Source organism: Rhinolophus hipposideros (assembly GCF_964194185.1).
Source record: "Rhinolophus hipposideros genome assembly, chromosome: 19".
Classification (NCBI taxonomy): Eukaryota; Metazoa; Chordata; class Mammalia; order Chiroptera; family Rhinolophidae; genus Rhinolophus; species Rhinolophus hipposideros.
Window position 1 is genome coordinate 51,759,538 of NC_138065.1, and position 25,848 is coordinate 51,785,385.

The following is a 25,848-nucleotide window of genomic DNA, read 5'->3' on the forward strand; positions in this document are numbered from 1 at the left end:
GAGCACTGGAGAGAGTGACGGTGGGCCCAGCGCTGAAAGCACCAAAGACAGAGCGGGAGTGCTCTAGAGGGGCAGCAGGTGACACGGCCTCTCGGTGGGACACTCGGACCTGGAGGCTTTCAGGGCCGTGGGAGGGGCAATGGTGTTTCAAGAGCACGGAGGGACCGGGGCCACCTGTCAGCTGCAGGCCCGGGGATAGAGCAGCTGGTCGTGGACAGGACTGAAGGATGTGGAGGTGGGGTACTCTGAGAGGGGACATGCGGGGCGGGGGTGGGGTACACGCACAGGGGGACATGCACAGGGGACGCGCCCACACTGCCCCTGGGCTCCAGATGGGGGGCTTTATGGGATGGGGAGCTGGGAGATGGGGCCAGAAAAGTGTACTGAGCTGTACGGGGGTTCCATCATAGATGAAAGGCTTCTAAGAATCAAGATAAACAACTTGGTAGCACAGTGAACAAAGGACAGGAACACTTAACAAAAACGAAGTACAAATTACACGTGTAAAAGGTCCCCAGCCTCACTGAATGAGAAGTGGAATTTAAATTATGCTGCGATACCATGTTTACCGAGCACTCTGGCAAAACTCAATTCCAAGTCTGATAACACACTGTGTGGTGCGAGTGGGGAAGCCCTCGCGCGTGTGCAAAAGTACAAAAACACACAGGACATCCATGTAGCTTGAGTAACAGCAGAGGAAGCAGCTCCACTGCACGTGCCCAGGGACGGGCCACACCCACACGATGCGAGCTGCTACTGTGCGTGTGGCTACAAACTCCTGCTAAGCAGCCGGAAACTCGAGAATGCCACGGAACGAGCTGCCAGGGACATCAAGTGGGAAAAACCAGGGGCAGAACAGTTTGCTACCATTTACAGTTTTGGAAAGAGAGGCTGGAGAATGTGCGCATGTGTGCGTATTTGGGGGACAGGGTGTCATGCCTGTCATCCTAGGGACTACCGAGCACCCGCTGTATCTTTTGGCTGTGTATGGCAAGGTGGTACTTATTCCAAGTAACAGCAGTGATAACTGAAAGGACCGTCTCTGTCCTCCAAAATGGACACACACACAGTGCTTGACTACGTGGTGGAAATGTTAGCTGTCCAAAGAGGCAGGCATGACGTTATGCTCTGGCTTGGCCTGAAAGACACGGCTAGTGGAAACTGAGGCAGGAGCGAGCTGCTATCTTATTTAAATAAATGGAACTGAAATGAGTGCACCAGCCTCCAAGTTCAGATAGCACTTAGGCCTCCAACAAGTGTTTTGTTTTGTTTTGTTTTCTGGTTAAAAGCAGGCGCCTGAAAACGTGAGGAGTTCCACCAGCATGACAGACTCTGGCAAAAATCAAGGGTCTAATGTTACTCGTTAAAGGCTTTTCCAGGGCTCGGCGCCCTCCTCTGTGGCCTGTTCCCATTAGTGCAGCTGTGCCTGACACCACTGTGCGCCCGCCAGCGGGAGACAGAAAATGGATGTGATTTTTCGCCAGTTCTAGTACAAACGGGAGGTACTCCCGGGCTGTGTGGGCGGACTTGCTCTCAGCTCCTGGGAAGCCAAACTGATTTCAATTGCCCTCCTCATCTGTCATCTCCAATCAAGAAACAGACTTTTTCAATTCTTCAAACCATGACGTGCTGGGTGACTAATTCCCACAGTGGCATGCCACTGCGGCAGGACTAAAAGTTGGGGGGTTTCTTCTTCTGAAAGCTGAGTAAGGACACAAAGTTCCGGTTCAGCAGCTGATAGCCACCAAATGTCCGGAGACGGCATGCACAACCCTCTCCTGTCTTTATTTTATAAAATACTGGGTTGGTGCGAAAGTAATTGCGGTTTTTGCATTTATTCTTAACCTTTCAAATCGCAATTACTTTCGCACCAACCTAATACATCATCTCATTTTGGCTTCTCATCCTTCAAATGACTCCTTTTGCCAAAGTCTGCATATTTTAAAGACTTTAACAGCAAAACTTTATTTTTGTTAAAGGCTACTTTTCTTAGATATTTGCAATGAAAACAGCCTGCAGGTCTCAAGAGAAAGGTTCTATATGTCATAATGGGAAGAAATAGATAAACACTATTTAAAAACCTTTCATAACAGATATCCCACACCTTTATTGTGGAGGAAAAGATGATCAAAATATAACATTCCCAAAAGTACAACTCTGAAAATGCCAGCGTTGATCTTACAGGACTCGAAACTTTAAAGGCATTCCCATCACAGTCAGGAAGTAGAACAAGCCCTCCAGAAAAAAGCAAAAAAACGCCAAAATCTTCTCCAACCACAATTACTTTTAATCTACGAAACAGGATTTCCTTACAAATGAAGTCGTTTTTCTAGCAGTGACATTGATCACTCGTGTGACCTGTGTGTTTAATATGACTGTAGTCAGGAGGGAAGCTGGGCCTGTTATTTTTCCAGAATTGAAACAAGTACCATCATTCAGACAAGGAAGAGAAAGGTTTGTACCCATCCTGTTGGGACGTGTGAGGTGTGACTGCAGTCTCGCAGCTGGGGAATCTGTGCATATTGCTGGAAGAGCTGGAGATACTCTCTAGTAAGCGTGTGATCCCTCTTCCTCGAATACTGCTTTTTTGGCCGGAAGTCTTCACTCCAGACGGGCAGTCACCTGAAATATTGAAAACGCAAGAGAAGCAACGTAGCCACTTCACATCTTATTACAAGGGATCCCTGACCAGGCACGAGTACCCTGCAGTCGGCCTCCTGCTACACCGGGAGTCAATGGGGGTCAGTACGAGCTTCTCAGAGGTAAGGCAAAGGCTGAACAATGGTACTTCTTTTCGCCTTTAGCCCTGGAAACCGCGACTGAGGGTCTTCAGGCAGCACTGGGATTTCATGTCACTAGCTTTTAAACTTTCCCATATCCCGAAACACACCATCACATCAAAACTGTAAAATTACAGCTGCTATAAGAACAGTTTTTATTTAAATGCCCTGAACAAGCCTGAAGAATAAGTTAAACTGTATCAAAGTGATACAAAAATGTACACATACACATTGTTTCAGGACATGATGCCAAATAAAAGCCCCCACTCAACCAGATCCTTACGTCTGAAAGTTAATGAAGAACGTCCCTGTTTAAACACCAGACCCTGGGATCTTAACAAGCTGTAAGGCCCTCTGCTCTGTGATGTGCGTTCTTATAAAATGTTAAAGTGCTTACCAGTAGGTGTGATTGATCTTTGTTCTTGATTAGAAGAGTTGAAAGGAGAGAATCCGGAACTCTCAAACCTTAGCTTCTGTAAGTAACAAAAAGAAAAAAAATGGGGAAAAATGCTTATTTCTTATTAATTATTGTTTCATCTACTACGATTTCAAATTACTCTTTAAAGAATACAAATTAACTCCCATTTTTTCACTGTCTGATCCACTTTTAAAGAGTAATGCTGTAGAGGGGGCAGAGGGTGGGCTCTGGAGGGGAATTACAGCCTGGATGTAGCAGAGCCTGGAATGAACCTCAGGAATTCCAGCTGCAAAGTCGCTCCCTGACTGCCAGGCTGACTAGTGAGGGTAGCAGGGAGGTTAGACAGCTTTTAATCAAACCCTGAACTGCATGTTATGCATTTCCAAATTAGATATTTTCAATAGTTATATTATCTACATTCAGATATGTAATTTTTGGAAGAAATGTCTGCATGTGTTTTGATAAAGACTAATCGCCAATTTTAGTTTCCTTAAAACTTTGTTAAATAAAGTGGGAAAATCTACCAGGAAGGAAAAGGGCTTTATGCAACCTCCACCTGGATTAAGAACTGACATTCCAGGAGGATTTTCAAAACCCTTCAAGGGAAGAGAGAGAACGGGAACAAAGGCCTGGGCATGGGCGCTGCTGGCCGGGACCACCCTGAGAAGGGCCTAAGAAGAGGCCAGCAGCGCCCAGTCCACTCCTTACCTGGTAACGGCCTGCATCCAGCACAACCATCTTGGGTGTCACGCTACTGCTGGCCTCGTAATCCTGGAGAGGCACGTGAGCCTCTGTGAGCTGGATGCCAAAGTGAGTGGCCAGAGAATTACTGATGCAGTACCTTCAGGAGGGGGAAAGGAAAACTCGTTACCAGGTCCCCACCCGAGTCAGTCCAAGAGCACTCATCCTTGAAACATTTCACATAGAAAGCACGTGAGCGATACTGTTCTACACCGGGGGAAAAGAAATTTAGCGATTCTGAGAAGAAACGGGAATGGTAGCAATGCAAAATAAAACTTGTTGCCACTGGTATTTTTACTCAAGTATTTTCATGTATTTTTAACCCTTAACACTCTGATTACCAGGTAAAATGTCAAGTTCATTATCGGGGAATATAAATGAGGGTCAAGATGACCAGAATTCTCAAATATTTGAGGCATGGAGAAGGCAGCATTAGAAGCAAAGCTACCCCTGTAAAAATGCTTACCGATCTTCAGAACCAACTGCCAGCAGCCAGACACCTGAGGCCCCTGTGCTTTTACAAGCAAACGAGAAGAGGGCCCCCCCCCCGTGTCTGAGCACCCGCACAGGGCCGTGCTGCCCTAATGACACTTGGGGTCTCACCCAGGAACCTTGAAGGAAATTTCAGTAACTGCTGAAGGTTCACCCAGGTGGTAACTATGCCAGACAAGCAATGACATGGGTGGAATAATAAAAGTAACACCAAAGAGAAGCCCACTGTGTTTTAAAAGAGAATTGTGGGAAAAGAGGTGAACACTGATTCACCCCACTTGCGAAATCAACAGCAGGCAAGGACGTCTGGGATGAATGCAGCATTATGAGAAGGGACTCCTTTCGTCAACTTACGCGATTTTCTTGCAAACAGCTAAAGCGCAGAAGAGAATATCATTTTCTTCATGCCACTTGCACCTGTATAAAAAAAGGACTTTAATGTCCTGCCCCAACCACAGAGGCACAGCTTAAGCGTTCTCACATGCCAGGCATCTAACTCACCTAGTGGAAATCATTTAAGAAAAACTGACACCGTTAGTCAACGATTAAGGTTTCTAATTGAACACACAAACATTTTTCTAAAACAGATTTTCTGTTACCTCCTCTGCTGCAAATTCATGGCGCTATGCCAATCACACATGACCACAACAGGTAAGTTTTACCTTCAAGTAAAATGAGTGTTCCAGACGGATCAGTGACAGTGGTGAAAGCACACACCCTCAGGAAACATTTACCAGCACTGCTCTAGGCATTGAACGCAACACAAAAACTCCACGCGAAACTGACTTCTACTGGGGAAAACAGATCGAAAAATACATCGGATAATACCAAGTAATGCAGTTAGAGGATGATACATTCTAAGGAGGGAAACACAAAGAGAACGATGATAGGAAATGTTGGAGGGGGTGATGGCTCAGACCAGGGGTCGGGAGAGGCACCGGGGGAGTGTGTGATGGAGACCTCAGGAGGTCATGCTGGGGAGAAAGTGAGCAACAGCATAATTTCCTGAGGGAGCCACTACAGCCACATGTCTTCCCGCCGACTGCATAGTCTGCTGACCCTCAGACAGCCCTGAGCGCGTAATACCAAGCCGGCCTGAACCTGGCAAGAATCTTCACTTACAACTACCAACTTGCTAAACCGTTAAGTGTACAAAATCAGTTATCTGCACTTAATGAAAGTTACTTAACTAAAAGACTGTCTAAAAACAAGATGAAGAATTTCCCACTGCTTTTCCAAAATGTGAGTCAATAAATATGGTTCATTAAACTCTAACTCTAAAATGAAACCTTAGGTTAAAATTAAATCTAAGTTCTTACATACCCACATAGAATCAAGAATTTTAATTTCCAGTTAGTTTTGCTCCTTGTCTAGAACTTAAATCCCAAGAGTATCCACCTCTTTATACATTTCCATTGTAGATCATATTTAAAATGAAAAGCAACTGAAAAACACTGCATTCCAGAATTAAAAGAAACAAAACAACAAGCAAACAACAAAATAAAACCATATAAAACTCTGATCCCAAGGAAAAGTGCCTCCAAATCAACAGTTATACAGCTGACCCCTGAGCATCACCGGGTTAGGGGTGCCGACCCTCCCCACCCCCCACGCAGTTGAAAATCCATGTATAACTTTTAACTCCCAATAGATTGCAGTTGTCCCTTGGTATCCACGAGGGGTCAGTTACAGGCCCCCGTGGATACCAAAACCAGAAGCAGCTCAAGTTCCGTATATGAGGTGGTGCAGAACAACGCCTACAGTCGGCCCTACGCAGCCACGGACTCCCAACCACGAATCAACAACAGCACAGGTCTTCACTGAAAAAAATCTGCGTAGAAATGGACCCGCACAGTTCAAATCCGTGTTGTTCAAAAGTCAACAGGACTGTTAAAAATGACAGTTTTGATTTGTTTTCACTAATACTTATCCTCTTCCTCCAAATCATCCCAGCAATCCCTCTAAAACTGTGACTGTATTTTCTAGTAAAAAAAGGATTCATTCTAAAAATCTGTCCCAACCCAGAACGGCTTTGTTAAGCTATTACGATTCACTTTGCCGCCACAAATCGAGCTCCAACCGGAACGCAACTCATAAATGTTTCTTTTAGGGAATTCCACTCCAAAGTTGTAGGGTACGGTCATGAGTGAGGATGTCTTCTGAGTAAGTTTGACGCCAACACACTAGCATTTACTAACCCAGACCAGAAAGGCCCTTCCATCTGGACATTTAAAAGCCTTACATTATTAACTCCTCGGTTAAAGAGAGTTGAAACTAGAGGGTTTTTTTTAATGACAGAATCATGTCAATCTATAGCATGCCCTGAAAGCAGTGTTAGGAGAAATTCACTCTACTAAACAAGTTCAAACTAATACACTTGGAAACCTATTATCAGGTGTATTTCCTCAAGAAGCAGAAAAGACCCAAACTGATCCCAGTAGAGTTAGAAAGCCTAATACAATCAATTTCCCTAGAAGAAACAGAGGAAGTGACCAGGGAACTGCCCCACAAAAAATTGCCAGTCCCAGACATGGAACAGCCTGTGTGAGAAAACTTTTAAAACAGACTTGAAAGACCCAAAAGTACATTAGAATGAAAAGACAACCCTTATCTTGTCTTTGGACAGAATTCAACATTATAAAGATTTCAGTTCTCTCCAAGTTAATTTACATTTAATTTACATTTAATGCAATCCAATGAGCTTTTTTATGGAACTGCATTGAAGTGAGTTATACTTCTGACTATATTTATTTTGTTTAAACCATGTTAATGCATCATACTTTCAAAAGATAAAATCAGCAAGGATGGCAAAAAACAAAAATGTAATAAAATTACCAAATGGACTTAACTGCACTTCAAATGAGTAACTTAACCACACTAAAGGGGAAGGAGAAAAACCCAACCCACACAACTTTTGAACAAACAACTTCGACTATTTACCTTCAGCCTAAAAAAACAACCGAAAGCAAATTCTGAGCTCTAGTTAATATGTCTATTTACAGGGGTGTCACTTAACAATTCTGAAACGACTTCCAATGTATTCTAGGATTGAACAAACACAGAAAAATACTAAGTGCCAGGTCTTTCACTCAGAGAAGGCAAATACAGAAACAGAAAAGTGGAAATGAGAGACCTTGGTGGTGGTGGATTGGGATTGTAGGTTTAGTATACACTCATGGTGAGACGGACCGACCTAGCTACATAAAAATGCAGGTGGAGGGTGTGTACATACATCTATTTCCGAGCTCTCTCCACTAAGGGGAACTGGAACCCATGATGCCCGAGTAGGAATGAGCACAGAGAGCCTTTCTCCTGAGTACTCTCCTCCAGCTACCGGAACCAGGCAGAGCTCCGTGGGGAAGCGGCTAAAACAAAACTGGACCAGGGAGAGCGGAGATGAGCGAGGAGCACATGGAGCCAGAGAGCACAGCACACTCAACAACGAAGAGGCCCTGCCCGAAGGACACAGAAACCACTGCTCAGAAGGGGTTCCCACTGGCCAGAAATGGAACAGTCTGAGCCTAAAATAAGTCGAGAGTCACAGATTAGAGCTCACGGAATAGAACAGGAATCCATGAGGTCACACGCATGCAAATGAATGAAAATAATAAGTGAGTGAAAGGAAGAGCTCTTCCTTACAGTAGGAAGCCGACCAGTACATGTAGAAGGACGAGTCAGATTAGAAAATCACCGTCTCACAAATATAGTAATAACAGATTCTAGCAAAAATCATCAACGGATGCTAAAACTAAAACTTTAATGTTTGAAGAATAGAGTATCTACCAAATCTCAAAGTATCTCCCCACGAAACATTAACTGTAAGATGATGACCGCTAACTTTTCAGTGCAGAAATCTGGCAGTCATTATCTTAAGTGGTTCAATTTATCATCAGTAACTGCACCAACGGGCACACGCCTCCCGATAGGACACCAGGAGAACACATCGCTTTTGCGTTACTGCTGCCAAAAAAATATAACCTCATCATGCAGAAACACAGGCAAACTGAGACAGAAACACTCTAGACAGTAACTGACCTGCACTCTTCAAAGATGTCCAGGTCATGAAAGTAAAAGTAAGACTGAAGACCTAATCCAGGCTAAAGGAGCCTAAAAGGACATAACGACTAAAGACAACATGAGATCCTCGGTTGAATCCTAGACTAGATTTCTTTTTTTTTTTTTTAATGCTATAAAAGACGTTATTGGAACAACTTGCAAAACGTGAATATGGCCTTTAGGTTTGATGATAGTATTGTATCAATGGCAATAGCCTGTTTTGATCATTGTATTGTGGTAATACAAAAATGTTCTTGTTCTTAGGAAAATCACATCGATATTTAGGGGTGAAAAGACACCATGACAGCAACTTATTCTTAAGTGGTACATGTATTTAGAAAGTTGTAAAGAAAATGTATTAAAATGTTAACAATGAGGGAGTCTGAGAGAATGGTATGTAGGACCTTTTCTGTGCTATTCTTGCAACTTTTTTCTAAGTCTTAAATTATTTCAAAATGAAAAATACTTCTGCCAATTTATTTCACTTACATATTTCTTATACGTAAGTATAAGAATTCTATGTAATAAGACGTCTGTCCGAATAAATATATTCTTTCATCGGTATAGAAATTCTCAGTGATAAAGCATGGTGTCAATTTAATTAAAACTGACATTTAGTATTTTTTGGTTTTTGTTTTTAGTCATAGACAAAGTAACGCTGTATCCTACAATCAATGGAATCTTACATTCAAGGAAATACAATGATTCCAGGAATTTCATAGAAATCCTGCCTTGATTTTCATAGAAAAATCCTGCCTACAAAGGCAAAAACTAATCCTACCCTATTTTCTCAGGGCAGAAGAGAAGTCACAGTCAGTGTCACAAAATGCCCATACGTGCCTTGTGTTGCTGGAATAATCCCACATGGCCACATCCAGGAGGCTGCGAACCCAGGTCTTGGAGGCTTCCTTGAGGAATTTCTGCTGGTAGATCCCCACAACAAGGTCCTCCACCGTGAGAAGTTCCAGATCTTGCCTGACTTCTTTCATTGGAAACAAAAAGAATACAATTAGTGAATTTAGGTACGCAGGGTACGTACATCCCAATGGAAACAAACGCAGATACTACAATGGCCGTGAGCAGGGACCCAGTGCTACTCACCTGACGCCCTGGCCATGTGCTTCAGGCACCAGTTAACTCTGGCTCTATCATCAGACTGGAGGAGAGAGAAAATTTCACTTGCAGTTTCTCCTACTGTGAGTTATTTTTAAATTAATGCTCTCTTTTCAAACGGGGGGCGGGGTATGGGGGCAGGGAGGAGAGACTGAAGAGTGTGACAACTATAAAAACAAGCAAGTATATTAGAAAATACTACTGCTGTAAAATATAACTAGTAACAGTTATATTGAAAAACAATGTTAAAATACTTTTTGAAAATTCAAGTGCAACTTAGGATAGGCAAATGAAGAAAATACTGTTCAGGAAAAGATGGTCTATTTATGGTGGCGCTAATACACAGTAAGGTTAAACCCAATTCTTCAGCTCCTGTCTAGAAGAATTTATACAAAAGAACAAACAAAGTCTCTCTAAAGACTGAAAAAAGAGGATTAAGGGATTGCTGCAGAAACAATTTTGAGTAAGTGGTAATCTTGCTTAGAAGAACAGGCATACAGACTAGGACATACATTCTTCAGGGGAAAAAGATATTGAAGATAATTCAGAAGGAGAAAGTAAACACTTGGATATACCAAAGTAGAAATACATTCAGCTTTTGCAGTTTTCAAAACCCCTCTAATGTCACAGACATTTAGAAGAAAAGGAATGACACCTACTTACGTTAACAACGATTCACAATGAACACGTGTTAACACGCACAGTAAATACACAGGCAGAAGTTCTTTCTTTGGGTTCCTCTCATGATCTTTTGCTATCTAAGTGAATGCCTTCAATTACCTTGCAGTAGATAGGTGGCCATTTCCCTGGGTTTGGATGAATAAATCTATAAAGGTTTTGCAACACTGTTGCTTGGTCACGCCCAGATTCAAAGTTTGAAATAGGAATCTTGTGACTAGAATCACCTGAAGGAAATAAAAAGGAGGCGGAGTTTAAAATTTGACTAAAGTATTATGGAGTAGGTATGGACGCAGGAATACAGAAAGAGGCTGGTGGGAAACTGGTATTGAAGCACTTGGGCCAAGCCTGTTGGTTAGGGTTACTTTACATACTTGATCCCATCATCTATGAGGTAGGTGATAGATACATATTAGAGAAGAGACAACTGGTCACAGAAGTTAGTACATTCTAGAGAGCTAAATCTGACATTTGGGATCATTGATAATTTGGGCAGTTACCAATTCTGGAAGACGAGATTGAGGCTGAGAAACTGAGCAATTTTCAACAGACCCAGAGCTAGTGTGAATTAAAAATATCACTCCGGTACTACTACATATATAAAAAATTCATAATAAAAAGTACTCAATTGTCTTCTGGCTTCCATTGTTTCTGCTGTGAGTCAATTATAAATTTTGCTGATGGTAATCTGTCCACCTCTCCTACCCCCACTTTTTGGTAAAGATCAATTAGAAACGGACTGACCCTTATCAGGTCTGAACCCAATTTTAATCCTGAGACTGGATTAAGGCAATCGGAGATAGCTAGGGACTCCAGCTTTCTGACAGAAGAAATCTGTCTTATTTGGAGAGAAAATAACAAGTTTTCATATGTACTGTTCAGCACTCAATTAAAACTAACCAGACACATGAAGAAATCTGATAATCTGGTAACTTAATTGAACATCAAGATAACCAACAGACTATAAAAATAGACCCAAAAAGAAAATCCCCGGATCAGTTACCAGATGTAAGACTTTAAAGTAACAAGGCTTATTATTATGTTCAGGGAAATAAGAAATATTTTTATATTATATTAATATAAAATTATTGATATATTAATAACTTTTATATTAAATTATATATTAAATTTCATAATTTCAGCAGAATCACAAAAAAGAACCAAATATAAATTCAAAGACTGAAAACACATTCGTCAGGACAACAAACTTAACACAATTAGGTAAGTTAATCTCACTCATTAACATAAATGCACAAAGATCATGAAGCTAGTCCTTATTTTCTTCTAAAGTTTTGTTTTTTTACGTCCAAGTCCTTATTTCACCTGGAATTGACTTGCATATGGTGTGAGGCAGAGATTCAGTTTAACTCTTTCCCCCACGTGGATAATAAGCTATCTCAGCCTCAGGTATTAAATAATCAATTTATTCTCCAATATGTAGCACCACTTGTATCATAAGCATGGGTCTTTTTGATATCTTATTCTGTTCTATTGGTCTGCTTGTTTTGTGGTGTCCGCATCATAGTTTATGAAAAAGTCAAAGGACATAACCAAAAATGAATCTAAAATATTTTCTTCATTTATAAAGAACAGCATTGTAAGTATTACAAAATATCTGATTATGGCAGATTTGAAAAACTTATTTCTAATTTCAAATACTTCTATAGCCTAGTTGTCTACATTGTTAAGTAAAAAAAAAAAATACTTTTAATCAAACAATGATTCTTTTGAATTTTAAAAACAAACCATGATTTTCATTCTAATCAAACAGGAAACTGGTTAAAAACCTTAAAACCTAGTTTCTAAAAAAAGAATTCAGTTCAAGAACTTAGGTATACATAGTCTTGTCCTTTGGTTGTAAAATACTTAAAATAAAAACCTGTTTTACTCATCTAAAAAATTAATTCAGAGTTCCTTTGTCTAGCACGACCATTCTGTCATTTTTGAAGCATCATCTTTTTTTTCTTAGTTTTGAATGGCCATTCCTGTAAATGGCAAAAAATATAGCTAAAATGATACCCCTTAAAAGCCTTACCTCTGTACCTGCCCAGTAAAAGCAGCTGACCTTGTAGCAATAGGACATATGCAGAAAAAAACGCCCCACAATCCCAGATAGGAAAAGGAGTATTATCCGGAAAGTCTGTATAATTTTCAAGTTTGTAAGGATCATATACACCATCCACCACTCTTATGAAGAGTCTCCAACAATTAACCTGAGGCTATTCTTCCTCCCACCGATGTGTTACGTGTTTGTTTCAAGTAGTGAGTCTTAACCACGACGCAGCTATCCAACGCCTGGAATCCACACGGCTCCTTTATACTTACTTGCAGCCTGACAATGAAACCGAAATCCTCGTGGAATTTCACCTACAACACAAAGTACTTTGTTGAGAGAAGCAGAAATCTGGAAACTCTCTGGATCCTATAGCGGTAATACCCAGGACAACCAAGTCATAGCATGGGTAGCTAACTGTTGTTGCTATGTGAAAATGCAAAATATCAAACCTTCAGAGCGGTGTTTTACACCAAAGGTATAATGACTATCAAAGAATGTTTGGCATACTGTCTAAGCTACTTTAAAAAGCAAATTATTCCTTACAGAGAAAGAAATACTAGGTAAAGAAAACTTGTGCAAAAGGAGCCTTAGCAAGGGGTCCATGAATGGGTGTCAGGGTTTCATGAGGCCCTTGACAGAGCGAGGCATATGGTTTATCTATTTCTCAGGGGAAAAACGTCTCCAGATTCTTTCTTTCTAATGTTTTACAACCATATGGGGAAAAGTAGTTATTTGACTCGTCCTAAGCAGCAACTCTCACAAGTGTGAGCAGATGATTACTTTTTCTGTCATCTAGAAACAAGGGAAAGTCGTGGGCTGTCTTAATGATTTTTAGACAAACGAAACTTAAAGACAAAACTAAAGATGAAGTTCTTTCCCCAAGCTCTTCTCCTTTACTCTTCTCCCCCCATATTTCTCCCACTTACCTTTAAAGGTATAGTGTTTCCTTAACTACTGTCTATTCTGTTGGGAACTGAATCGAATACCATGACTTTGTAACTAATTGCTTTAGACGGGAAAAAGAGATACTGATGGGAAGAAGAGCCCATTATGTCCAAGGCTGTTTCTGTACCTTCTCATGTATTCCTCAGAGCAGCTCTCCAACAGGCATGATCCCTGTTTTACAGATGAGCTAACGGGTTCAGGAAGGTTAAGTACTTGGCTCAAGGTTACAAAGCAACAGCAGCTTAAAAAACAGTAACCGCTGAGGTGAAGGACAGGGCAAAGAAATTCTTGAAAAAAGCCAAGGCATAAAAAGCTTTTAGAAAATTGCCATATAAAGCCGCAGGTAAGCCAATAGCAGGCTTTCTACCCTCGCAACACTGATGCTTACCTGAGGTTAAAAGCCTAAACCAAAAACTCTGTGTCGACACTTAATTCTTCACAGCTTTTCAACCATTATTATGAAGTCTTGTTACATTTTAAGAACTCAGCTGTGCATCAGCTTTCAAGAAAAACGCTAGCATTATCAAATAAGGTCAAGATAAAAACCATATTTTTTAAGACCCAGCATTTACTCTACCTGGCTACTTACCCGGATTTATAAAACTGTGGAAATCTGCCATAATACCTTCTTGGAGAGAATACTTAATACAGCCTATTTCACAAGGGAGAAAGCGCTGTCCACAGTGAGGAGGTAGCTCGCCATGGCTGAAAATGTTCAAAAAATAAAAAATGCCTCCAAGGAGAGCTAAAAAATAAATAGATAAAATAGTAAGACAACATGATCACATGAGCATATCAAAGGCAGAAGTTTTAGAACCATTTTCCTTGTGTTCCTCTATGCCTAAAAGAGCTGGAAAAGAGAAAACCCATCAGCTGTACCAGATAAATGCACAAAATGTTTACAATTACACTTATCAAGGATTAACGATGTTAACCACTCTTTGCATGAAGCCACAAAATTATTCAAACTTGCAGCCCACTCTATATAATTCAGCTATACATAAGGCCCGACTCTCTGGAAAGATTGAAGAAAAGCTGTGACCCATATTCAACCATTATAAGGCTTTGGGAAATAAAGTCAAGTAGAATCAGTGTAGAAAAACTGTGATCTAAACTATGACAATTTCGTTCATCATTTACTTTTTATCAATATACACAACTTATAAATTCTCTAAAAAAAGAAAGAAATGTGAGGATGTGAGAAGGGTCTTATTTACCAGGACTAATCGCACTTAAGGCTGTTAAAAGTTTATCAATCTTCAACAAAGTCAGAACACAATTAATAAAAGCAGCCAGAGGGAACTAGGAAGGACTTTTATTAACGATGTTCTTTTCTAGGCTGACTCACTAATTCATTTCTACCTTTATAACTTAAATGTATTTAAGTGCCCAGCTATAAACACTTAAATCCATAAAGTACGCTTCATAACATATCACATGGTAGAAACCAAGACACTAGATTTTTGTGAAAAAACACAACTCTCCAGTGTTACTTCAACATATGCACAAATTACCCGATCTTTCACAACTTGAGCGCCATCATACTTGAACACCTATAGTCAATTACCTTGAAATGCAGGACCACAATGAACAGAACACATATTTACTGATCGATACATCATAGTATCTTGAGCACCCAAATTTATCTAAGCAAAATATTTTAGGATTACTCTACCTTGATCACTTTGTAGAGACAAGTTTGACATATCTGGGGGTGAAACGTTCTGCTTTGGTACAAGCATGGCTGGCTTCCTCAGTGGGGTGGACACAGGTCTCTAAAAAGGAAGAGAATGATTGACCACATACTTAAACTCTTAAATTTAGAAAAATAACTGCAAAGCTAAGCACAGAGATTACTTTGGTCACCTCTCTGGGCCAATGAACCCCATGAGTAAATACACACAAATCTGTCAATGACCAACACTGAAATGCAGACAATGGCAAAATCTATAAATATTCCGAATCGAAAGGTGAGTGGTAAACAATCAATCCAACTATTGCTGAAAGCCCTTTGCCCACCACTGATCATCTAAACTAATCCTACGGAGTCACATATGTGCCAGTGCAGCAGCCAAAAGAGTATCATTCACCCAAGTAGTGTAGTTGTGTCTGGATTTTACTTCAAGTGAAAACCGGATCGTGCTGATTCCAAGTCTCAGTGAGGTAAACATACAACATGGCTTACACTTTGAAAGGAAACGTCTTATAAGAAATTGTAGCAAGAAAAAGGGGGGAAAAAATCAAGGCTCACAAGTATAACTACAAATTCCACCACTTAGAGCATCTACTCAAATATAAATGCAGAAAATAAAAATCTCTCAAACCTCAAACAAGCAAAGCTCTCCTGAATTTCAATCCACCATTGACAGTTTAAAATAAGGGTGGAATTTCACTATGAAAGAAATGAGAGAAGGCGAGCGGGGCGGGGGGAGAAGACGCCACAAGTCCCCTGCGTTTTCTTGATACCGATCAACAAGAAAACCAACTTCGTTTCGTACTTGAACCTTCTACTACAGAGATTTACCCAGACGCACTCTTCTGAACTCTTACCTGGGAGGCACACAAATATTTGTCAACATCCGCAAGTCCTGTAATATCAATAGTTTAAAGACAGCAGGGGCCTGGGTCTGGGTGTCACTTAAGGCGAGAGACTGGCCTACACGACTTTTAAACATCCCAAAAAAAAAAAAAGGTTCTTTTTATCGTACAAAAGGTCCTCCAGCACCACCCCCAACACCACCACTGCCACGGCTGATGACGGTCCACTGGCTGCAGGTTTCCTACTGCGGTTTTCCGTGGCCTTGGCCACCAGTGCCACCACCAGTGACACCGACGAGTGCCACCACCAGTGCCACCACCAGTGCCACCACCAGTAACACCACCAGTGCCACCACCAGTGCCGCCACGAGTGACAGCACCAGCACCACCACGTGTGCCACCATCAGTGCCACCACCAGTGCCACCACGAGTGACACCACGAGTGACACCACGTGTGCCACCACCAGTGCCACCACCAGTGCCACCACCAGTGACACCACGAGTGCCACCACCAGTGCCACCACGAGTGCCACCACGAGTGACACCACGAGTGCCACCACGTGTGCCACCACCAGTGCCACCACCAGTGCCACTACAAGTGCCACCACGAGTGCCACCACCAGTGCCACCACGAGTGCCACCACCAGCGCCACCACCAGTGCCACCACCAGTGCCACCACCAGCGCCCTCGTTAGGAGCCTGCTGGGTGCGTACCAGGCACCCCGACACCAGGAGAAAAGCGAAGCCCCCCCCGCCCCCGTGGACACCCCCGCGGCCGTCCACCCCGACCGTGTCCCGCTGGCTCACGCAGCGCTCGGGAGCGTGCCCGGGCCGGGCGGCCGTCCCCGAGGCCCTTACCTGCCTGTCCGAAGGCCCGCCGTCCCTGCCCTGGGCGGCCCTCCACTCCCGGGCCATGTCTGCGTACTTCTCCTTTTCCTCCTCCGTCAGGAGCTGGGGAGGGCGGAGGGGGCGACAGGGAGGCAGGCGGCGGTTTGCCGGCGGGCACCAGGGCCTCTCCGCCTCCAGCGGGCCGTGGGGTCACCGCGCTCCCCGAGCCCCCCCCACCCCCCCCTGACCCAACCGCCCGCCCCCCGCACCCCTCCAGCCTCACCGCCCAGTCCGCAGAGCAGTAGGGGATGGCATCCGCCACGCGGGCCACGGGCAGGCCTCGCTGCCGCAGTTCGGGGATCTTCTCCTGCACGAAGAAATAGTAGGCATTCCGGCTGGCCTTGCGGTTCGGCATGGCAAGCGCGGCCGGGCTTCGACCGACCTCAAACAGGGCAGCCACCCGCACCCTCGCCGGGCTCCCGCCCTTAGTAACCGAGGCGGAGCCTGCGCGCGCAGCCCCGCGCCTCTCAGCCAATCAGGGAGCGGCGCGCAGCCGCGTTGGCCTCCCTGGGAGAAAGCCGGCTCGAGAAGGAAAGATCCCTCCGCGTGCCGCAGTGGGGGCGGAGCGTGGGTCTGAGTGCCCAACGTTCTGATTGGCTGGGAGGAGGCGTGGGCGGGGTGTTGTCACGTGGAAGGCGTGGGGCCATTTCGGGGCCTTGTTGCGTAACGTGGGTCAAAGCAGGTAGAGAAACGAGGGCTAGTGAGCGAGGGCTTTAGTTCTTCCACGTGGTGCAACTGGGAACAGTATTGGGTTGGGGGACACGGAGGACCTCGACCGACAAACAAGATCTTTTGCCCCAAGAAGTTTACAGTCTAATGGGGGAAAAGATGACAAAAACAGGGGACTCAACCAATATTGTTTGTCCTTCCCCGTAAGTAACATGCATTACTGTTGCAAAGAATATGGGTTTTTTTTAAATGCACTTTTTAATAAATGTTAGGGAGGAAACACAGTAAAGAGGCTGAAATTTAAAATAACGTCCTTGAATAAAGTTTTATAGATTTCCTCGTAAAGGTGTGGTTCATGTTTTTGTTGTATTCCTAGAGCATATTTTCCTATAGTGTGAAAAGTTTATTTTCCAATATATTTTCTGATTGGTTCCTGCTGGTGTGTGCGGAAGTTACTGAGTTTAGTGTTAGTCCTGTGTGTTTAGTCACTGGTGAATTCTTTTTCACTGGTTTCCAGTTATGGCTTCTAGTTTGCTTCATTCAGTGACTACCCATAAAATTTTAAGATACTTGTTTTAAAACATGTTTTGTATAACAAGTTATACGGTTAATAGGTGTCCATATCCACTCTTCCCAAATAGATAAGCTTAGGAAATCACTTGGTCTCCCGACCCACTCCTCCACCTCCTCACTTGGGTCTCCCACGTTGATTATATCTGGGATTTCAGTTCCGATTTGATGAGTTTTAACATGTGTACAACTGTGAAATCATCATCGCCATCAAGATAATGAACGTATCCAGCCCCCAAAGTTTCCTCACCACCACCTTGCGCTGTTTGAAGTTGCCCACAGTTCACTGATGCTCTATTCATGTTTTCCTTCAGTCTCTTTAATTTTGCGGTTTCTATAGCTATTTCTTCAGGTTTACTAATCTTTTCTTTTGCGATGTCTAATCTGTTATTAATCCCATCCATCGTGTATTTTCTCTATCAGATCATTTAGTTTTCACCCATAGAATTTCATCAGAGTCTTTTCCATGTCTTCCATATTTCTACTTAACGTGGTCTATGTTGCCTCTACCTTCTTTAACATGGTTAGAATGTTACGTAACAGCTATAATCTGGAGTATAGTTATAATTATTCAATGACCTTGTGTCCTCATTTCACCATCTGTGTCATTTCTGGGTCTGTTTCTATTGATCGATTTTTCTCATTACCGGTATTATGGATTGTTTTGTCCTGCTTCTTTGCAAACTTGGTAATATTCGATTGGATGACTGTGGTAAATTGTATCCTGTTGAATACTGCATATTTTTGTATTCTCCTAAATGTTCCTGTGCTTTGTTCTGGGACAGAGTGACATTCTTTGGAATCAGTTTGAGTCTAGTTTTTCCTCTTTTTGAGGCTTGCTTTAATGCGCTGTTATTTGGAATCAGAGCAACCTTTAGGACTCATTTTCTCCTCTGCTGATAATAGCCTTGTGAGTATTCTGCCTGATAACCCATGAATTTGGAGGTTTTTCCACTTTCGCTGATGGAAACGAACTATTTCTAGCTCTGCATGAATTTCAAGGATTGCTCCTTCTAATCGTTTCAGGTTGTTCTTTCTCTGGCACCGTGTGGTTTCCTCCCACACATGCACTGGTCAGTATTCAGGGGGAGCTTCAAGGGAGACCCTCAGCAGATTTCCAGAGTTCTTTGTGCTGCACTCTCTCTTCTGGTCCTTTGCCCTGTGAACTCTGGCCTACCTAGACACCCAACTCCACCTGCTCAACCCAGAGAGACCTTGGCTCTGCCTAGTTTACCCCTCTTGATGCTGCCTTCTGACTCTCCAGGCAGCAACTTGGGTCAATCACAGGGCTCACTTTGTTTCTGTTCTTTCAGGGGCTACTCACCTCTGCTTCCTGATGTCCAGTGTCTGAAAACATTGTTTCATATATTTTGACCAGTTATTTAGTTATTTCAGATGAATTAATTACTAGATAAATTAAATAAATTTACTAGATAAATTAACTTGGAACAGAGTTAGCCATGTGAAGAACTGAAAGAAGAGCATTTCAGACACGGGGAACAGCACATATGAAGGACTCAGACAATGAAGAGCTTGGAGTCTCCTGAGAACAGACGGAAGAATGGTTGATGTTGCTGCAGAGTATCCAATCAGGTGGAGAATGGTGTGTGCTGAGGACGGCGTGATCTGCAGGGATTTGGGTATGGCCAGCGTCAGGAGCTTAAGTATTACTCTAAGTATGTGGGTGGTCATGAAAGGTTTTAAAGAAAACCGTGATATGGTTCACAGTTTAAGAAGATCAGTGTTGATGTTATTTGGAGAATAGGTTCAAAGAAACAAGAACGGGCATGGGAGACAAGATAGGAGTCCCGGTGAGAGAGGATGGTGACATAGAACAGAGAAGCAACAGCAGACATGGAGGGGAGAGGAAGGCTCCAAATTGTACTTTGTGGAAAAATAGAACCAGCTGATGGATTGGATGTGGAAGTGACAAAAAGGGAGGAATCCTGGAGTTTTCCCTTGAGTAACCCAGTGGCAAGCGGTGCCTTTTTCTAAAAAAGCAAGAACTGGGTGAAGGAGGGTAGTGCTGCTACTGCCAAAGAGGGCCCAATACTCCCTGTAACCTCTATTACCTGCTCCTCCTTCTTTGATACAACTGATTTTTTGGTCAATCTTACTTAAGTAAAGTCCTACATAAACAGAACAGTTTTTCCCTCTTTTCAACCAGATAAATCTTCCTATTGAGAAATTCTAGAGGATGGCAGGCTTTGATGGGGGGAGGGGTGCATGGCAGGGGCGGTGGGAGGGATCAAGCTTTCAGTTATGGACATGTTAAGTTTGCAATACCTATTAGACATGCAAGTGGAGATGTCAAGCAGGGAATTGGCTATCTAAGGTTGGAGTTCTGGGCTAGAGCTAGAATTTGGAAGTAAGCCACAAAAAGATGGTATTTAAATTAATAGCAATGGGTGAGATCATGTTGGGTGAGAGTGAAGAGAGAAAAAAAGGCTCTAGGATGGAGCCCTGAGGAACACCAGCATTTTAGAAGCCAATTAGAAAAGGGAAATGAAGTAAAGGTAACTAAGAAGGAATGTCTGAAGGAGCAGGGAGAAACCCAGGGAAACGAGAACAGATTGTTTTCTGGAGGAAGTGCTTCATTCATTCATTAAATATTTATTTTAAGAGTCTACTGAGTACCAGCCTCTATTTTAGGCACAATAATAAATTGAATAGAACAAAGCTTACATAACATAGTGAGGAAGGAAGACAATAAAGAAATAAACAATTATGTATATAATAAGATATCTGAACATTTAAGATATCTTATTGGACAATAAGTCCGCTGAAGAAAAATAATGCAGGATAAGGGAATAGGGACCAATGGAGGGTGCAATTTTAGGGTGGTCAGAAAAGGCCCTATTTGAGGAAATGAAATTTAAGCAAATACCAGAAGGAAGTGAGGGAGCAAAGTGGGAAGATGTCAGGCAAAGCGCATTCAGGCAGAGAGAAGAGCAAGTGCAAAGACTCCACAGTGGGCTCATGTCGTGTATGCCTCAGGAACAGCAACGCATGACTGTGGCTGTAGAGAAGTGAGTGAGGGGAAAAGTAGAGAGGCTACGGGAGAGGGAGCGAGGGCCAACTCATCTAGGGCTTACAAGGCCACTGTAAGGACTTAGATTTGAATCTAAATGGGTGACAAGCCACTGGAGATTTAAATGGCTACCACTACATATTCATACATATACACACACATATACACACACGCACACACATGAAGAGTGAGTGTTATGAAAGCCACCCAAGAAGACACAGGCTTTTCGGAAAATGCTTTTCCTAATGCTAGTTTTTCCCTGACGTAGTTTCAGTAGAGGCCCCCAACATGGTTCAGAGTCTACCCTCCAACCTGTGCCAATAATAATTGCAACAATAGTGGCTCTGCCCTCTGTGAGATCTGTGCTTCCTTAACACCCTCCTTCCAAGCTGCTCATTAGAGATGCTCAAGGGTGTTTATTATGTGGTGCTTTGCCAAAGCAGAAAGGGGAATTTCCAAGTTCCCCACCATGTCCAGATATTGCCCAATGCCCGACCCCATTCCTGAATAACTCAGCCTGCAGTCTGCTGGAGTCCTTTGCTCGCTCTGTACACCTGCAGCCTGTCAGGTCACGTGCATTCTACCTGTGTCTCCTGGCAATGTCTCCCTCGCTTCTGTTTGCTTCCCATTCCTGCTGCCCCATGGCCTAGTTTTGGAGCCTGATCCTTCCTATGCTCTTGTCATGAGCTCTCACATGGGAGAGATGTCTGCTTAGTGTCTCTCTTCCCACAACCTATCTCCACCCTGTGGCCACAAGAACTCAGCTGGATCACAGGTCTGATCTTGTTCTTCTGCGTAGGTACCTGTATGGGAGGTCCGTTGCCTGGAGCGTAAGGCCAGTCTCGGTGGCCTGGCCGCCATGGTCTGACCTCGGCCTGCCTTTGTGGCCCAATTGCTGAATCTGCCCTTTGTGCAGCCATAGTCCTGGCACAGCCCCCACCCTCACCTGTGCCTGTGGCTGGTACATCTGCACTGCCTCCTGCTCCCTTTCTGCTTCGAGAAATTCTGCCTAGATCATGTTTAAGTGTTAGCTCATGGGTCACCTTTTCAGGAAGACACCTCTGAACAGCACTCCTCATGGGTAACTGACCCCTCGCCCTCTGTTCCCCCACCATTCCTGGTACTGTCCTAATCCAGGCCCTGTCACACTATCGCATGTAAAGACCCTATGTCTGTCTCGCCTCCACCACTCACCTGTGTGCTCTAGGACAGTAGGGGCTGTGACTTATTCATCTTTGAATTCCTATTCATCTTGAATTTCTAGACAGCCTTGTTTCTAGAATACAGTTGGGAATAGACTAATGAATTCAGGGAAGAAAGAAGAAGAGAAGACAAGGGAAAAGGCAGAAGGAGAGTACCCTGGAATAGTCTGTAATTAGTTCGACAAATATATGTTGACCATCTCCGAGTGGAAGGCACCCGCTCAGTTAGGCTGGGGCACAGAATGAACACTTTTAGGAGAGAGGTCAGGGCCGCTGTTCCTTAACCCTCACTTCTGAGAGCCCACGCGACCCTTCTTTTGTTCGAGCTGCTTCCTTTCATGATGCTCAGTGTTCTGGCCTTCTTGTTTCAGCTCCTCTCCCTGCCCTTTATCTGGAGGAGAGGTCCCCCAATGACATCCCTGTTCTGGCTCACTTCCTTCCCTTAGTTTCCATCTCTGACCTCTAGGAGGACACGTGGGGCTGAGAGGAATCTTCTGGCTTAATCATCCAGACCTAGCGCCTGAGGTCTCAATAAAATACAGGAAGACAGATCCCCCCACCCTTCATCTTTCCCCTTTTGGCTGAAGGACGCTGCTTGACCACTGGAATCTGCTCTGTTGCTTACGTGGGGGGCTGTCAATGCCGTCTGGTCTCCAAAGTATGCTAATATGCAAACCAAAACAGAAACACAAACCCAAACTGGAGACAGGGCTGTGAAGAGAGAGGCGGCCTTACTGCAGAGCTGGCTCCAAAACTCAGAGAAATGATAGCTCAGAATTCACTTGACTAAACTGCTCACACCTGAGACAGAATGGGGGCTTTGTATCTGGCTACAGATACAGGCCTGGCAAAACACCTGTCACCCTCTCTCCTTCCTCCAGGGGTGTCCCAGAGGCTGAGTAAATTGTGGCACAGCTGTAGCTTTCGTCCAGCAACCTTTTCTACACTGTAGAAATATTAGAGCATATAGACAATTGTAAAGAAGAAAATAGAAATGAACAACAATCTTACCCTCTGATAACCGTTGTTACTCTTTTGTGGTTTCCATAGCCTCTCTTAAATGCATTTCCCATATTTGAGACCCTGCTCTAAATATAATTTTATGTTCTTCCATGAATTTATGCTCTCTTTTCTGCACATTCTCCTCGGCCAGACCTCTGTGGGGAAAGCATTATCAGAGATCTAATGCAGGAGGAGGCCATCCACAGATGCGGGGAGGAGGGTCCAGGCCCCAGGGCAAGCAGATGTCACCTCATTCAGCACTGAGTGCCACCATAGTTTGATCTGAAGCCTGAGACAGCAGGATCTTGCGTTAAATCTGCTTCAAGAATGTGGAATTTTCAGCACATTCCCCCAATCTTTTACTTATTATACACTTACCACTGTTCTTGGCAGTACAGCTTTTTTTGTTTTTTGGCATCAAATACTTTCCATTTCCATTTAAGGCATTTTCTTAATGAAAACACTTATCCCTCAATAGGAAAAGGCTTCCAGATTGAAAATGTTTCCAGTTTCCAGGATAGGTTGCCTCGTGTCTGCAGCATTTAAAAAAAAATTTTTTTTTTAGTTCCTCGCTTTTAGATTTTTAAAAATTTATAATTCACTGAAGGCGGTTTTGAAAACATGGGGTACAGGGAAGATAACAAATCCAAAAGATAACATAAGGGAAGGAAAGATGAACAAAACTTGGATAAGAAATGTAAACAAAATAAATCAATAAAAATAAAATAAAATGGTACAGAAACTCTGGATATATTTAAAACCATTGAATTGTACACTGTAAATGGGGAATCGTATGATATCTGAATTATATCTCCAAGCTTTTTTTAATGGTACAGAAAGAAGTGGGGGGGGTTAAAAAGAAATGTGCTTTCTGTTTAAAGTCACACCTCATAGATGCCTCCTGGAAGTCAAGACCAGAGAGGAGAAGCAGAAAAGTGATGGTATCTATGTGTGCTTTAAAAAGACCTGGGTAAGCAGGATTCGTGTGCATACATGCCTGGGTGCCTGCAGTGAAATCATGCTTTAGGGAAGATGCAGCCGCATTATATTTATAACCATGTGGTTGCTACCAGCGACCAGCGTGTCTCCTCACGGTGGTTCACTTCTCTTTTCTCCGCATCCTCGTTCTGCTCTGAAATGGCAGCTTTGATGAAGAAGCTTGTTAGTCCGGCCCCCTCCCCCATCACACAGTGGCGTCCCGGGTCCTGCTCTGGTCCCTCACAGGCCTGTGTTCTGACATGTTTGTCTCTGGTCGCAGCGTGAAGTTGGAAGTGGTGGGGATCTGGACATTCCCTTTCTCTACCTGGAAGTCCGGTCCCATTTGGCCAGGATAAATGGACAACTGCATCACCGGATCGGAATCTGTGGCTCATTCCCAAACATCCACCCAACAGCTTCTCAGGAAAACAAGAAAGGAACTAAGGAGTGCTCCTTAAACTTCAGCATGCTTCAGGAGCCCTTGAGGAAGGCCGTTAAAATGCAGATTTCCAGCCACCACCCCACCCCACCCCAGCATTCCTGACCTCCTAGTTTTTAGTGGAGCCTGGAATCTGCAGTTTAGGCAAACAAGTCAATGTTCTTCTGATGCTAGAAGCTCGAAGAGCACCGGGATTCTGGAGTACCCTGCCATCACCACCAATACAGCAAAATAATACCATTGTCCGGTCCTCCTTCTGTCTCCATCCCTTAGCTCCATGTTCAACATCACTAGTTGCAGCCTTCAAGTTCCTCTGACCCCTCCACCACTTTGGCAATAACGCCTGCGTGGGGATGGGACACACCGACCTTGACTTAGTCCCCTTAGCTTCTCCTTAGTGATGGGCAGGGGCCCCGCCCACTGGGGAAGAGGCAGACTCCACCAGCTGTCTCTCCAGCTAGAAGACCGCGTACAGGGAGGGTGCTCTGCAGAAAACCCTACGTCTCACTCTGGCAGAAGCTCTTGCCCAGTCCCCTGACCCCTTGTGGACGCACTTGGGCAAAGACTCCAACCACACAATGACAGCTCGCTTCTGTGGGCATTCAGTCTTCATTTCCCGTGCACAGCCAGGTCCCCTCCACTCAGTCCATTACCCATTTCTCAGCTTTCAGGTCCCAAGTGTGCATAAAACACCATGGTCATGCCTGCTTAGATGCTGAAGACCTCTCACGCTCTTTGGTGCACTGTGCACATATGCACGAAATGGCAGAGCACAATACCAATGCATCATCCTAGCAACCCTTTGGTCTAGACACGCCTTTCATGGTGCAAAGGGCACATGTTTTGGAGTTAAAAGACCTCACCTCTGCGCCCGCATGACTACCTGATTTTAAGGAAGTTAATTAAATCGTCGGGGCCTGAGTTTCCTCATTAGCACAAAATGAGAATGCCTGTAAAATGTTTAGGCCTGTGCTAGAACCTAATAGGAAACCCACAGATTTTAGGTACCTCTCTTAGTTTTAGTTTATATTTTTTGAATGTGAAAGTCCTTCAAGTGACTCCCACAGTGTATTTGTTAGGGTTGTTAACTGCAAGCATGAGGAATCAAATCTGACCAAAAGAAGCAAAGAGGGCATCTATGAGAGGATACTGGGTGGCTCACAGAGCTGCCGAAGCCGAAGAGCCAGGTGCAGGAAGTGGGCTGGGACCCAGGGAGGGGACACATCCAAGACCATGGCCACAGTCACCCATT

At 43.7% G+C, this 25,848-nt stretch overlaps 1 protein-coding gene across 2 annotated transcripts; it reads right to left on the reverse strand.

The window, feature by feature from the left end:
* Positions 1–1,943: 1,943 nt before the first annotated feature.
* MAEL (maelstrom spermatogenic transposon silencer) lies at positions 1,944–24,999 on the reverse strand (the record flags this gene model as incomplete). Of its 2 annotated transcripts, XM_081025083.1 has the most annotated exons (15): positions 1,944–2,622; positions 3,178–3,253; positions 3,907–4,039; positions 4,786–4,848; positions 9,328–9,469; positions 9,589–9,643; positions 10,381–10,505; positions 12,604–12,645; positions 13,869–14,024; positions 14,955–15,054; positions 16,676–16,768; positions 16,929–17,012; positions 23,558–23,712; positions 24,177–24,311; positions 24,835–24,999. In XM_081025083.1, the coding sequence occupies 11 exons, from the start codon at positions 16,730–16,732 to the stop codon at positions 2,432–2,434; spliced, it is 1,140 nt and encodes a 379-aa protein (XP_080881209.1). In that variant the 3' UTR covers positions 1,944–2,431. The 2 variants fall into 2 exon arrangements, with proteins under 2 accessions (XP_080881209.1, XP_080881208.1); XM_081025082.1 differs by lacking the exons at positions 23,558–23,712; positions 24,177–24,311; positions 24,835–24,999 and having other exon boundaries at positions 16,929–17,060.
* Positions 25,000–25,848: the final 849 nt, after the last annotated feature.